The sequence below is a fragment of the Brachyistius frenatus genome, unplaced genomic scaffold (assembly GCF_029030835.1).
Source record: "Brachyistius frenatus isolate BFR_SWC_R1_liver_20210118 unplaced genomic scaffold, ASM2903083v1 Contig_5, whole genome shotgun sequence".
NCBI classification, from domain to species: Eukaryota; Metazoa; Chordata; class Actinopteri; family Embiotocidae; genus Brachyistius; species Brachyistius frenatus.
In genome coordinates, this window is record NW_027210604.1 from 9,060,851 (window position 1) to 9,073,900 (window position 13,050).

At 43.4% G+C, this 13,050-nt stretch overlaps 1 protein-coding gene and 1 long non-coding RNA gene across 2 annotated transcripts in view; one reads left to right on the plus strand and one right to left on the minus strand.

Annotated features, from left to right (window-relative positions):
• Positions 1-143: 143 nt before the first annotated feature.
• On the minus strand, positions 144-8,791 carry paxbp1 (PAX3 and PAX7 binding protein 1). The gene is made up of 18 exons (XM_069721317.1): positions 8,368-8,791; positions 7,944-8,066; positions 7,342-7,554; positions 6,979-7,200; positions 6,777-6,877; positions 6,041-6,264; positions 5,578-5,767; positions 4,419-4,542; positions 3,616-3,718; positions 3,390-3,505; positions 3,056-3,255; positions 2,804-2,951; positions 2,568-2,689; positions 2,375-2,451; positions 2,205-2,271; positions 1,823-1,969; positions 1,289-1,443; positions 144-1,039 (listed from the first exon to the last, which is right to left on the minus strand). Exons 1-18 carry the CDS (start codon positions 8,660-8,662, stop codon positions 919-921), a joined length of 2,748 nt encoding a protein of 915 aa, XP_069577418.1. The 5' UTR covers positions 8,663-8,791; the 3' UTR covers positions 144-918.
• A 3,835-nt stretch (positions 8,792-12,626) lies between these two features.
• Positions 12,627-13,050, plus strand: part of LOC138634536 (uncharacterized) — a 44,019-nt gene continuing 43,595 nt past the window's right edge. Inside the window, exon 1 of the long non-coding RNA XR_011311989.1 lies at positions 12,627-12,663. This is a non-coding gene — a long non-coding RNA (uncharacterized lncRNA). The remainder of the gene's footprint in view (positions 12,664-13,050) is intronic.

Here is a 13,050-nt window from a genome sequence, read left to right on the forward strand (position 1 = left end):
AAAAATGACAGATGCTCCAATAAAGCTTAGTTTCTAATCAAAATGAAACCATGTCTGCTGAAATAAGTGATGGCAGGTTGTTTGTTTTTTTAATTTATCGATAGGTAAACAAAAACGTAATAAGTGTTTAAATCTTTTGTAAACTTTGAATTGGCCCTTTTATGGTCATGTATAAAAATGTAATGCACTTAATTGCAACAAGACTGTAATCATTCCATTTTATACTTTATTCATAGGGGGAGTGGGGGGAACTACTAAAACTGAAGTGCTCAGATTCTGCAAGGTCATGTTGAAGGTGACAGAAGAGCGCTACAGGATGAAGCAGGGATCAAAAAACATCACATCAGTTGCCTCACAAGACTGTTGGGAGACAAGTTGGTTGACAGTCATTGCCTGTGTGCAATTTTTACCTTTTAGCACATATGGACAAGAAGCATCCGTGAGAGAGGTGAAGGTGGTCAGGCAGTTTTTACAGATGGCCGTGGTGAATGCAGTTTCAGTTTAGAAATCAGACGTTTCCCAAAACGCAGTCAGAGTCAACAAAATTATAAAATTACAATTTTAAATACTGTCAGCATGGGCGACCTGATTGCCGTGTGGCTGAGGTGCAAATGACGTCAGCAGCGAGTTCCCGGTTCGATTCCCAACTGGCTGGACCTTTGCTGCATGTCATTGCCCTGCACTCTGTCCCCACATGTCCTGTGTCTACACTGCACTATCTGAATAAAGGTGTATAAACACACCTTTCTATACAATATTCACAATATTTACAACACCGTCTGTTCATCTTCTACTTTCAGTCCAGGTGTCCAGGTTTCATTTCAAGTCCGCTGATGCACTCTCAATGAATCCTTCTTGGTGATCCAAAGGTTTCAAATGTGCTGAATACCACAAAAGTTGACCCTGTCTTTTCCTCCTCTATGATTTGGCTTCTAAAAGTGGTTTGATGTCTTTAATGCCGTGCTCTGCTGCCACAGTGATGATGTGGTCCAGGGCGTTCATATGGCCCAACATCTTCACAACCTCTTTGACCTGGTCCCTGTTGGAAGATATGGGATATATTAGGAAAAGAAGACACAAAACCCCTCACATCACAACATCGTGCAAAAGCACTGATCAAGGGAATTAATCTTAGTCGCTAAATTGCAGTGAGTTAATTTGATAAAATAATGCTGACCGTGCAGTGATTCTCAATGCACCATCTCTAATATTCCTGCAGATGGAGCTATAAATACATTCAAGTTCCCCAACAAACCATCTAAAGCTGGGTATGCAGAGAGCTCCTTACTTGGAAGTGCGCCGCTCCACATCGGACCCGCTCAAGCTACTGCGATGAATTGAGTTGGCCAGGTGGGTGAGGTAGCGGCAGAATGGCTCCAACTGAGGCAACGTCTGCTGGCCCTTCAGTCCAGAGAACCAGTGTGCCGGCAAACAGTCCGCCACCTGAAAAGGGTACGAACATTTAAACACTGGCGGTGTCCCCCTGTTCAATGAGTCGCGAGTGGTAAAAGTTGACCAATTAAGAGGGTGTGTGTGTGTGTGTGTGTGTGTGTGTGTGTGTGTGTGTGTGTGTGTGTGTCAGGTTAAGACTGGCACGTTTGAAAAGGCGCAAGGAAGAGGAGAGAAGCCAATCACACTGACGTGCCTTTTATTACAAAACACCTCTCATAAAACTGCCAGATCCAGTAGAAACTACAAGCTCAGTTTTTTCTTTCATTGAATGTATAAACTAAGTTACTCAAACTAATAATATATGATTGATATTGTCCATCATTAGAGAGAGAATAAAAACAACAAAAAAACAACTGTGTGCATGTCCTACCTTCTGGCACTTCTGAACATTGTCTTCAGCTGTGTCTGTGGTCTGCAGCGCAGAGAGGATGTGTCTGTTGAGAGTACTGTCCAAAGCCAGGTCCTTCAGACAGGAAGTGGATAGGACACCTTCCCACTGCAGGATGTTGCCCAACAGCTACGCACAGAAGGGACAGGAGTTAAACATGTACTCAAGTAGTGCACAACGGCATTCATGTTATTGTCCAAGTCATTCTGTCAGCTGCTGTAGCTGTAAATGTTGCTATGATCGGTTACTGTACAAATGATATGAAAGGACACATACAGTCATAGATGGTAAGCATCCAGCACGGCTCAGTAATATTATAGAAGTCAAGCGGCCTCATGCAGGCCAGGCGAAATCCACAACATACCTTTACACAGGACCAGAACTGCCTCTGGTAGAATAAGTAAGGACCGCTATTCTTGTTCTCCAACACACTGAACAAAAGCAACAACAAAAGAAATCTTTCAGTTACCAGGTGCTTCTCGTATATATTCAAGGAACTGGATTTCAAATTTTAAAAAAAATTGTCCAACATACTTTTTGGGGTAAAGAGGAAGGAAGACGTCTTCATCCAGAGTCCGTCTGGTCCGTAAGACAATTGTTTTCAACAGTTCCTGAGAGAGGAATTGAAGAGGATGACAATAGTTTTACCATAGCGGACATGAAAGCCAAAGTATTTTGCAGAGACATTACTTAATGTGTAAGAAGGTAGTGAGAGAGTGGACGGCACCTGTGTGTAGCGGTTTTCCCCGTGCAGCACGGTGGGATAACCTTTCATTAGTCTGTGCGTGAAGCCCACCAGTCTGGCCGTCTGACTGCTTGACAGCGGGTCCCACACCTGCTCCGCCAACACTGTCATATACACAAATAAAACAACGCATGAAAACTCCAACATGACTTACTCTATACCGGACAAAGGAAATCTGTCTGAGCACGCTGGGTGCTACTGTGTGGGTCTTTATCCACCTGTCAGTTTGGAGAGGATGACCTTTTCCACGATAGCAGGCAGCAGGCTGATATCTCCATCTCCTCTCTGCAACGTGCTGTGCTCCTCGAAGCCGTAAAACAGCAGCGACTCAAACCACAGCATGTACTCAAAGTTTGCACACTGCGGCTGCAGAGTGAAAACAAAAAAAGAAGACAAAATCGATTTCAGAATTCAGCGTCCAGTGTCCTTTCACACAAGAATATGTTCCGTTAAAAACACACGGGCACTACCTCGAGAGGGCTCCATGTAATGAGCTGCAGACGGACTAAAGGGTTAAAGAGCTTGGGCAGACACAGGCCTATGTAAGCATCTCTGTAGCACTCAGCGTAGTCTCTCCGCCACACTTCAAAATGGGATTTGATGCAGTCCAGAGAATGAAAGTCCTCCACCACGTCCTCAAATACTTTCTTACTGTCCTTCATGATACGATCTGAACGGGACAAAAGGCTTCAGTTAGCCACGAGTTGCAGAATGTCTGATGTCCGCGTTAATTCACATCTAATCAACAGACGTGATCCTCATTATGATTGACGGTGTCACTGTTGCCGCAATTTCAGGATTTACCTCTCTCCATGTTGAAGCTGGTGATGTCGGTAGAAGTTTCCTCATCATCAGACGACAGGCCTTCGTTATGCTCAGCCCTCTTTCCATTCTGCTCTCGCGCTTGCCGCCGCCGTGTTCTGCATCCGCCCACAAACACAAAGGCAGCAAAATTAAGAACAAGAACATGTGACAGTCCGTTACCAGCTTGGCAAAAACATATTGACCGAAGAACAAGTGAGCTACACACCGTCGTGCTTCTCTTTCAGCTATCCTCCTCTGACGACTGTGCTCTTGGTACGCTGCGCGGTCTCGACCAAATGAGTCTAGATTCGGAGCCATGACAGCTTTACCTGCAAGAGACAGGAGCCATGTAAGAGACAGAAATGAAAGGTAAAGCCAACCCATAACTTCATTTTTATTCTGGGAACACAGCATCTCACACAAAAACAACAAGTGGACTCTAATTTAGAATAATCTAAAACTGTTAAAAAAAAAAGAAAGAAATGTCATTAGCGAGGTTGAGACCAATATTGACTTGATATTTAAAAAAAGGCTGTCTGCCTATCAACTATCAGATAACAACAGTAATACACATATATGTGACAAATAATTTTGATATCATTCATTTTCTAGGCACTTACCAGGCCGCAACTTCAGACATGTTACAGTGAACGTGATAGATGACAGGTCACTAACAGATCATTTTTGTCATCTTTACTTAGTGACTCATAGCTTGAGCCGAGTTACAACCATCCAGCTGACTGTGAGACTCAGCTGTCAAAGAGAAGCTTAAACAGCTCCTCCAGTAAAACATTTCCCATTAACGTACATGCTCACTCACACAAAATCACACTTAACCTTAATCATACTCATGAGGGAAACGTAATGGGGTTATATGATACAAGAATGTGCACCACACACACACACACACGCACACACACACGCACACAGACAGACGCACGCACGCTCGCTCGCTCACTCGCTCACATACATACATAGAACTAACGAGGCCGTTCAAATAAATCATAAAAACCTTCAAGATGGACTGACTTGAAAGGCTTGCAAACTCCGACGATTCATCTTTAATATCATCCTGTCTTCTCTGGACAAGTCGTGAGGCCCGTTGCCTTAGTAACTGGTGCATGGCAGCCTCCAGCTCCAGGACAGCAGGTACCTGAAAGATATGATGCCTTCTGTGACCGCTGACCCAACAAAAGTGGGACTCCGAGTCACAGGGGTGTCTGGCTGGAGGGATAAAAGGAGCATGATGGACAAAATAACACTGGAACCCAAATATCACTGGTGTCGGGTGAAAACTCGGGTGTCTCTAGAACGTCATATTTTCATGAACATGTGGACTTGCGTTCAGCAAACAGTTTACTCTAAAAATACTGACAAATCCAGTTAAAAGCCATGTTAAACACCTTATACAGTGACTCCACGGCGGTTACAGGTTTTCACTCAACACTGATATTATACAGTTCCAGTCATGTCTACTTTTTCTTTTTTTAAAGGACTAAGTCATGCTGACAATGTTGTGTGCACTGATTAGTTTAGCTGAGGAAACACATGTTGGCAGCTGGCAGGCCAGTTCTCTCTTCGCTCCATGAAGTTGCTGCTCTGCTGCTGCAAATAAAGTTATTCTGTTGAGAGACGCATTTAGTATTCGAGCGTAAGTGTACAAAAATAAAGTTTGCGTCAGAGTCATAATGTCAGCATATTTGACCAAACTGGACTCATCCTATCTGTTAAAGACGCCTTGCATATATGGTTGGCTAAGCCACTCTATGGAGTTCTCTCAGAGCAATTCATCTCCCGTAACTGTTACCTTATTGTAGTAAAATGTAGCTGTAGTGCAAAAAACACTTCCAAAAGTATGCTGGGATAACAGATCAATGCCATATTTCTAACTCTGATGACAGTAGTTGTGAAGCTACTGTGAAATACATAGTGCATACAAGTGACTAATTTGCACTCATATTGGCTTGTAGGTACAGTGGACAAGCCTTAACAACAATAGTGCAGTCTCTATAATAATAATAATAATAATAATAATCAACTAATAAATCTAAACATATTTTGACAAATAATGTCTCACAATACAGAACATATTTTGACTGCATCCCTTTCAAATTCACATTAAGTGGCCAGAGATCACAGACACAAAACAGCAAACAGCTAATCAGACCGCAGATAAATTCTATCTTACCTTTTCACTGAAACACTCAAGCAAGTCTCCAACATACCCTCGCATCTCTTGCAAGAATTTATATTGATCTGCATTGTCATTGGATGAACCCTCCAGCTGCTGTATGGCACTCTCGGAAGCAGCCAGGTCTTCTTTGATCTGTTTGTAGTGCCTGGCATTTGCGTTGTGGCCTGCATGCATTTGGGCGAGCCTGTAGACACGTAACATACAGGGAGAGACAGTAGGGATGACTTAGATGGGACTGAAGGCAAACACAGCTCGTCTAATTTTTATTACTGACATAGTGTAAGCAGGAAAAAAAAAATAGCCTTAGAGTGCCCCCACAGAGACATCATGTTGGCCTGTCTGGCCCTGAGATCTGTGGGTAGCTTTGCTGGGTCTTCACGACCACAGCACACAGAGATGGCAGCAGCTGAGCTGAAGACTGAAATTAGACGTTGCTTCTGTCTTCCACTGCACCTACCTATCCTGCAGGCGTTTCTTTACCAGATCAATGGATACCGGGGTTAGATCACTAATAGGGGCCCCGTAGTGAACAGAACCATTGTCGGCACGGCCAGTTGGCTTGCCAGTCTGTGGGGTCACAGTGCTGTAGGTGAAAGGCATGCTGTAGGAGGAACCATAGGGCTGGCTCTCATAGCTGCTCTGGTAGTAGACTATGTTGTCCTCCGGCTGGCTGCTTTGGACCTAAAAAAAAAGGGGGGGGGGGAGTGAGGGGGGAAACAAGGGAAACACTTAACGCTTTTACAACTAATAACACTGTTATCAACACAGGACATCCAAGATATTACAATAATGGTTATTGATGTAATTAATCTATTATCAATGTATTAGATTAACCTTTTAATTGACTAAATTAAAGAAACTGTGAAAATTGCCCATCACAACTTTACATAACTGAAAGTGACATTTTCAAATTGCTGGAGTGTCAGATCACCAATCCAAACTCAAAAGCGACTTAACGTACAATAATATTAAATAAGAGAAAAGCAGGAAACCTGTAAATGTTTGGCATTCTGTCAACCGGCACAATTTTAATTGACTAAATGTTTCAGATTATAATAATTGAAATAATCAGTGGCACAATTAAATCACAGCTTCTTCTAAAAATAATACAAAGGATGAAACAATTAGAAAGTTGGAAGAAAACAAACGTAATCAATGTTGTCAAGAGTCTGAATATTTTCAGTCCATCTTACCTGGGGTATGCTGATTCCTTTCCTGATCTGCTCCTGCTCCCAACGGCTCACTTCTTCATCCTGACCTGCATCCAGTGCCTCATCGTCACTACCCTCGATACCTGTACACATGTGAGGAGGGATGGTCATGTCTCAGAGACAACCATTTGGGAACAGTGGGATAGAATCACTGAACATTCAGAGCATCATTTTAGAACAGTACCTATCTCTTCTGCTATCTTCTGTCTCTGGCTTTTGGCCTTGACTCCGCTGAAGCGGATCCTCTTCTCCTCCTCGTCTTCGTCGTCGCTGGCATCTTGGTCTTCTTGTGCCAGGCGTTTCTTGGGAGCCTCCGTCTCTACCAGAGGGGCTTCACCTCCCAGCTCTCGAGCCAGCTGTCTGCGCTTTCTGGCAGCGTGGATGAACGCTGCATCAGGGATCTCCCCTGGGATAAAGAGAAACAAGTCTTCATCTCGGTGTTCGTAAAGTCGTGCAGAGACAAAGCACCAAATCCTTCAGGTTTGAAGACACGCAAACACGAAACTGCTCCTCGTAGTCGGAACAAGCATTTCCGTTGTAAAATTACCTGGTCTCAAGCTTCCAAGGGAAGAAAGTGTGTTGAACGTCGCTCCGGTGTTGTTGTTCCTGGACAGTGCACCGTGTGCCTGACCGCCTTGACTTCTTGCCTCTTCGTCATGTTCATCAGCACTGTCCACCTCCATTTCTTCCTCCCCGTGTTCACTGCCCGCTCGGCTGATAACTTCCTCTTTTATGGCAACCGCTGGCTGGGGTAGACCATCTGGGCAAATAACGGGATGCAGAAAGAGAGACATTTGCATGGTGCAAAGCAGATAGGCAGCCATGCACCCGATACCACTGTATTAATTATATTGTTTCCTAACTATACTAGCACTGTGGCTTCTTAAGGGCCATTCAAGTGGGCCAAATTTCAGGATATTAAGTATTCAATTGACGTCTGATTTCTCGTCTGCTGCTTCAATCATTCAGTGGTAAGAACTGGGCAGGACAAGCTTCTGTGGACGAGTGTGTAATGTCACAGCAACATGCAGAATGTCTCCAACCTCCCCCTCCCCCCCCAAAAAAATAAATAAATAAATAAATAGATATTTTTGTGAGACAAAGCCTCTCGGAGATGAGGTGTTATGTGTCGCCTACATTTTAACGTACCTGATTTGATTTCTTGTTTGACACACCCGGACTTCTCCAAATCCTCCTTGTATTCTTTCTTCAGCTGTTTGACGATCTTCTTGCTGTGATTGGACTTCTTCACTCTGAACACCTCGGGTCCTTCTGTTTACAAACATGTCGTGAGAGAAAGAGTCGACGGTGAGTTTGGTTGACCGCGCACAGGTTTGAGTCGAGTTGGCGCTCACGGGAACGATATCCCGGGCCTGGGGGAGGGAGGGGGGGGGGGCGTCTATTTACCTACAGTGGGGCTTTGCAAACATACATAAGCGTGAATAATATCCTCCTGTCCTGAGCAGAAAAAAACAACAACAAATACTCTAATACTCTAACCCTCGCTGAGGACAATACGTTTTCTTCGGCTAAGTGGCTGGCTAACTTAGCATTGGTTTAGCCAGCGTCTTACCTTCTTCATCGTCGAAACTCAGCAGACTGGCTTTCGTCGGCCCTGGCAAAGGTACTGGCTCTTTGACTTTCTTTTCTTTCTTGACAGCTCTTAAACTGTTCGCCAGAAAGCCGTTGCTGTGGTAGTTGTCCGCGCTGCTCGGCGCTCCGGTGACGGTGTTGTTGGAAGACTCCATGAACGGGATTTCCACGATAGGCCCAAACGATGTCGGCGCCGGCAGCGGACTCTCCTCACGCTCATCCTCGTCGGACTCATTCCTCCGTCGAAAGTTCGCTCTTTTTGCCTTTTTAAACATTATGCTTAATTACCGAATGCGACGGAGCATAGTCAAAATGTGGGACACCTTAAAAATGTGCAGGGAGCCGGAGGGTTTTAAAGCCGCATTTCACGTCGGCCATTTTCTGTCAAGAGACTCGATGTTTCTTCTTCGTCTTCGGCGTTTGAAGCTCAGTACGTGCGTCACGGGCCCGACACTGCCCCCAGCCGGCCAACACGGATACAGACACAGAAACGTCAAAGCGGGCCTGACGTAACCGACACGATATTTTTAGGCTTGAAAAGACGTTCAAAATCAACCTGTTAACCCAAGATTTAGGACGAGATTTAAGACATCCTTCTGGTGAGAGGGAGCCAGAGGTGGGTCATCTTGTAGCCTATGTAATTCCAGTATGCAGTTGGGTGTTATTTTCCCACTTATTTTATTTTTTATTAATTTACACACATGATTGTATATTGTTTTATTGTGTATATATTGCGCATTTTTATATTTCATATTTTTTTTACTCTGTTAAATAAAAATAACAGAGTATGTGTCTATAAATGCTGCTTAGCGAAAAATTCTATCTATCTATCTATCTATCTATCTATCTATCTATCTATCTATCTATCTATCTATCTATCTATCTATCTATCTAATCTAATCTAATCTAATCTAATCTAATCTAATCTATCTATCTATCTAGTGTTACCATAAAACTCCAGAGGGTGTCAGCAGAGGACCATTATTAAAGGCCGAATGGTCTTTTTCCCTATTGCCGTTTAGAACATGGCATCTTCTCTTTTGTAAGGAATCCATTCTTGATTTAGTAAATATCTATGTTTATTTTATTAAGATCATCTAACTTAGATTGTCACTATGTCAGGACTACAATCTGAAGTTTTTGAAGCCAACATAGTGACCTGCTGTTGAGCAGTACTTACTTAAGGACAAGTACATAAAGTCAGCAAAATGTATAGCCGACTTTAAAAGTACTCATTGTGCAATATAGCCCAATTTAGGCTGTTATATTAATCATTGCATCATTGATATGTACATGTGATCAGCATTTTACATTTTTCATGGTAGAACTAATTTTAACACATGATATATGTGACTTTCTATGTCATTATCTGTGATGTCTATATAACATATTGATCTTAGAAGTTTTTAATACATTACATTACATTACATTTCATTTAGCTGACACTTTTATCCAAAGCAACTTACAATAAGTGCATTTCAACCATGGGGGTACAAATTCAGAACAACAACAATTAAGAAAGTACAATTTTCTTCAAGATAGCCAAACTTCAAAGTGCAAGTGCCATTTTAAGTGCTACTAAAGTGCTACCTATTCAATTATAGACTTTCTGCTGTCCTGATGTCGTTGGGGAGCTCATTCCACCATTTAGGAGCCAGGACAGCAAACAGTCATGATTGTGTAGAGTGTTTAGCTCAGTGAGGGAGCAACAAGCCGATTGGCAGATGCAGAGCGGAGTGAACGGGCTGGGATGTAAGGTTTGACCATGTCCTGGATGTACACTGGACTCGATCTGTTCACAGCACGGTACGCAAGTACCAATGTTTTGAAACGGATGCGGGCAGCTACTGGTAACCAGTGAAGGGAGCGGAGGAGGAGGAGGAGGGAGAGGAGTGTGAGTGAATTTAGGAGGTTAAAGGCCAGTCGAGCTGCGGCATTCTGGATGAGCTGCAGAGGTCGGATGGTACTAACAGGTAGACCTGCCAGGAAGGAGTTACAGTAGTCTAGATGTGAGATGACCAGAGCCTGGACCAGAACCTGCGCCGCCTTCTGAGTAAGAAGAGGACATATTCTCCTGATGTTGTGCAGCATGTATCTACAGGAACGTGTTGCAGTGATGTTGGCAGTAAGGGAGAGTTGACTGTCGAGTGTCACGCCGAGGTTCTTAGCAGTCAGGGTCGGGGATAACACAGAGTTGTTGAAGGTAATAGTCAGGTCGAGGGTGGGAGAGTCTTTCCCCGGAAGGAAGAGCAGTTCAGTCTTGTCGAGGTTGATTTTCAGGTGGTGTGAGGACATCCACTGAGAGATGTCAGTCAGACAGGCAGAGATTCGTGCTGCTACCTGTGTTTCAGATCGGGGAAAACAGAGGATCAGTTGGGTGTCATCAGCATAGCTGTGGTAGGAAAAGCCATGAGAGTGAATGACAGAGCCGAGAAAGTTGGTGTACAGAGAGAAGAGGAGGGGACCCAGGACGGAGCCTTGAGGGACACCAGTAGTGAGAGGACAAGGTTCAGACACCGATCCTCTCCAAATTACCCGGTAGGTACGGTCGTTAAGGTAGGATGAGAACAGGGAGAGAGCAGAGCCTGAGACACCGAGGTCCTGAAGGGAGGAAATAAGGATCTGATGGTTCACTGTGTCAAATGCAGCAGAAAGGTCAAGAAGGATCAGGACAGAGGAGAGAGAGGCTGCTCTAGCAGTGTGAAGCTGCTCAGAGACAGCAAGGAGGACAATCTCTGCTGAGTGGCCTGCCTTGAAGCCAGACTGGTGAGGGTTAAGAAGGTTATTATGGTGAAGATAGGAGGAGAGTTGATTGAAGATAGCTCGCTCCAGAGTTTTGGAAAGAAAGGGAAGAAGAGAGACGGGTCTGTAGTTGTTTACTTCAGCCGGGTTTGAGGGTGGGTTTCTTCAGGAGAGGGTTCACTCTTGCCTCCTTCAGAGAGTTCGGGAAACAGCCAGTTGACAGGGAAGTGTTAATGAGATGGGTGAGAAAAGGAAGAAGGTCAGGAGCAATAGACTGGAGAATGTGAGATGGGATGGGGTCAAAGGGGGCAGGTGGTTGGGCGGGCGGAGGTTACCAAGGTAAGAGATTGGTTGGGAGACAGGGGGGTGAAAGAGGAAAGCGAAGGGGATGAAGATGAAGTTGATGGAAATGTAGTTACAGAAGATAGATTAGAAAATGAGAAGGGTATGTCATCTATCTTTTTTGTAAAATAGTTGACAAAGTGGCTTGGTAGGAGGGTGGAAGGAGGGGGTGGGGGTGGGTCAAGGAGGTTGGAAAAGATGGAGAAGACCTTTTTGGGGTTAGAAAATGAGGATATAATTATTTTTTGGAAGAAAGAGCTTTTGGCTGCAGAAATTAAGGCAGAGAAAGAGGAGAGACGAGATTGATAAGTGAGCATAGGCTATCTAAAATTGTGAAACAAATGCAGTAGAGTAAAAGTAATTTCTCTCTGAAATGCAGTAGAATAAAGTAGCAGATGAAGCAGAAAATGGAAATACACAAGTAAATTATATGCTACCTCTTAGTTGTACAGTACTTGAGTAAATAATTTAATTCCACAACTGACTTTGGATATTTGTGTTTTTGTGTGTCCCGCCATTCCTTGAATTCAATGGTTCCCAAACATTTTCAACCATGCACGATTAAGTACCCAACCAAATTGTCCAAGTACCACTTTCCACAGCAGATAACACTTTTTTTTTTTGTTCCATAAAATAACATCCACTGATTTAACTATCCGAGAGACCCAGAACTGGTAGATAACAATAATATATGACTGTGGTTTCAAAATCAAAGAAAACATTCATTTGATCTATTCCACTCATTTCGCTTTCTAAAATGAGATAATGAGAAATCAGAACTGCATCGAAATAAGTTATTCAAGGTGGGGCCAGGAAGTGACGTCAACCCTCGTGGCCCAGCACAGGTAACTAAATTATATTTCTGCAGTACTTCAATAATTAACAGCAAATGTTTACATCATTGTAATGTGGTGTGTGTATGCAATAAGTGACATTAAATGAAATGTTAAGACTTTGAAATTTACGCTTCGCTTTTGGAGCCTTTATTTTGAAATCCGGAACTGCTAATTATCCCACAGTACCGTCGACAACAGCTGAGCAACCCGCGTCGTATTTATTAAAAACAAGTTTGCATAATGTTCCCCCCCCCCCCCCAAAAAAAAAAAAAGAAACACAAATCGCTATCGACAAGTCGTGATACCGCCACTTCCGAGAGACTGGTGTGCTGGTAGTGAATCTCCAGAGAAGTTAGGTAAGAATTCACTTGTTTTGTTGCTGATTTTTTGGCGTCGATATGCAAATGAAGTAGGTCACCTTGCTAAGCGTGTTCATCGTTCACGTTTGATGGCGCTGGTGTTGCACAGGGTGTCCGTGTATTCATGTCCAAAATGTAAACATGAGTGCTTCTATTATATTTTCAACATGATGGCTGGTTTATTAGCTATATTTCACTATGCCGCCATGTAAAGGTAACCCTTTCATGCATGTCGATCATAGGCATGTTAAAATAGTTGGCTAATGGTAATGTTTCGTTTGAAATGTAATAGGTTACGGTTTACTTGTTACCCTGTTAAAAATGTAATTCGTAATCTTTATTATTCCATTACTTCATCGTAGTAATGTTACATTTGATTACTAT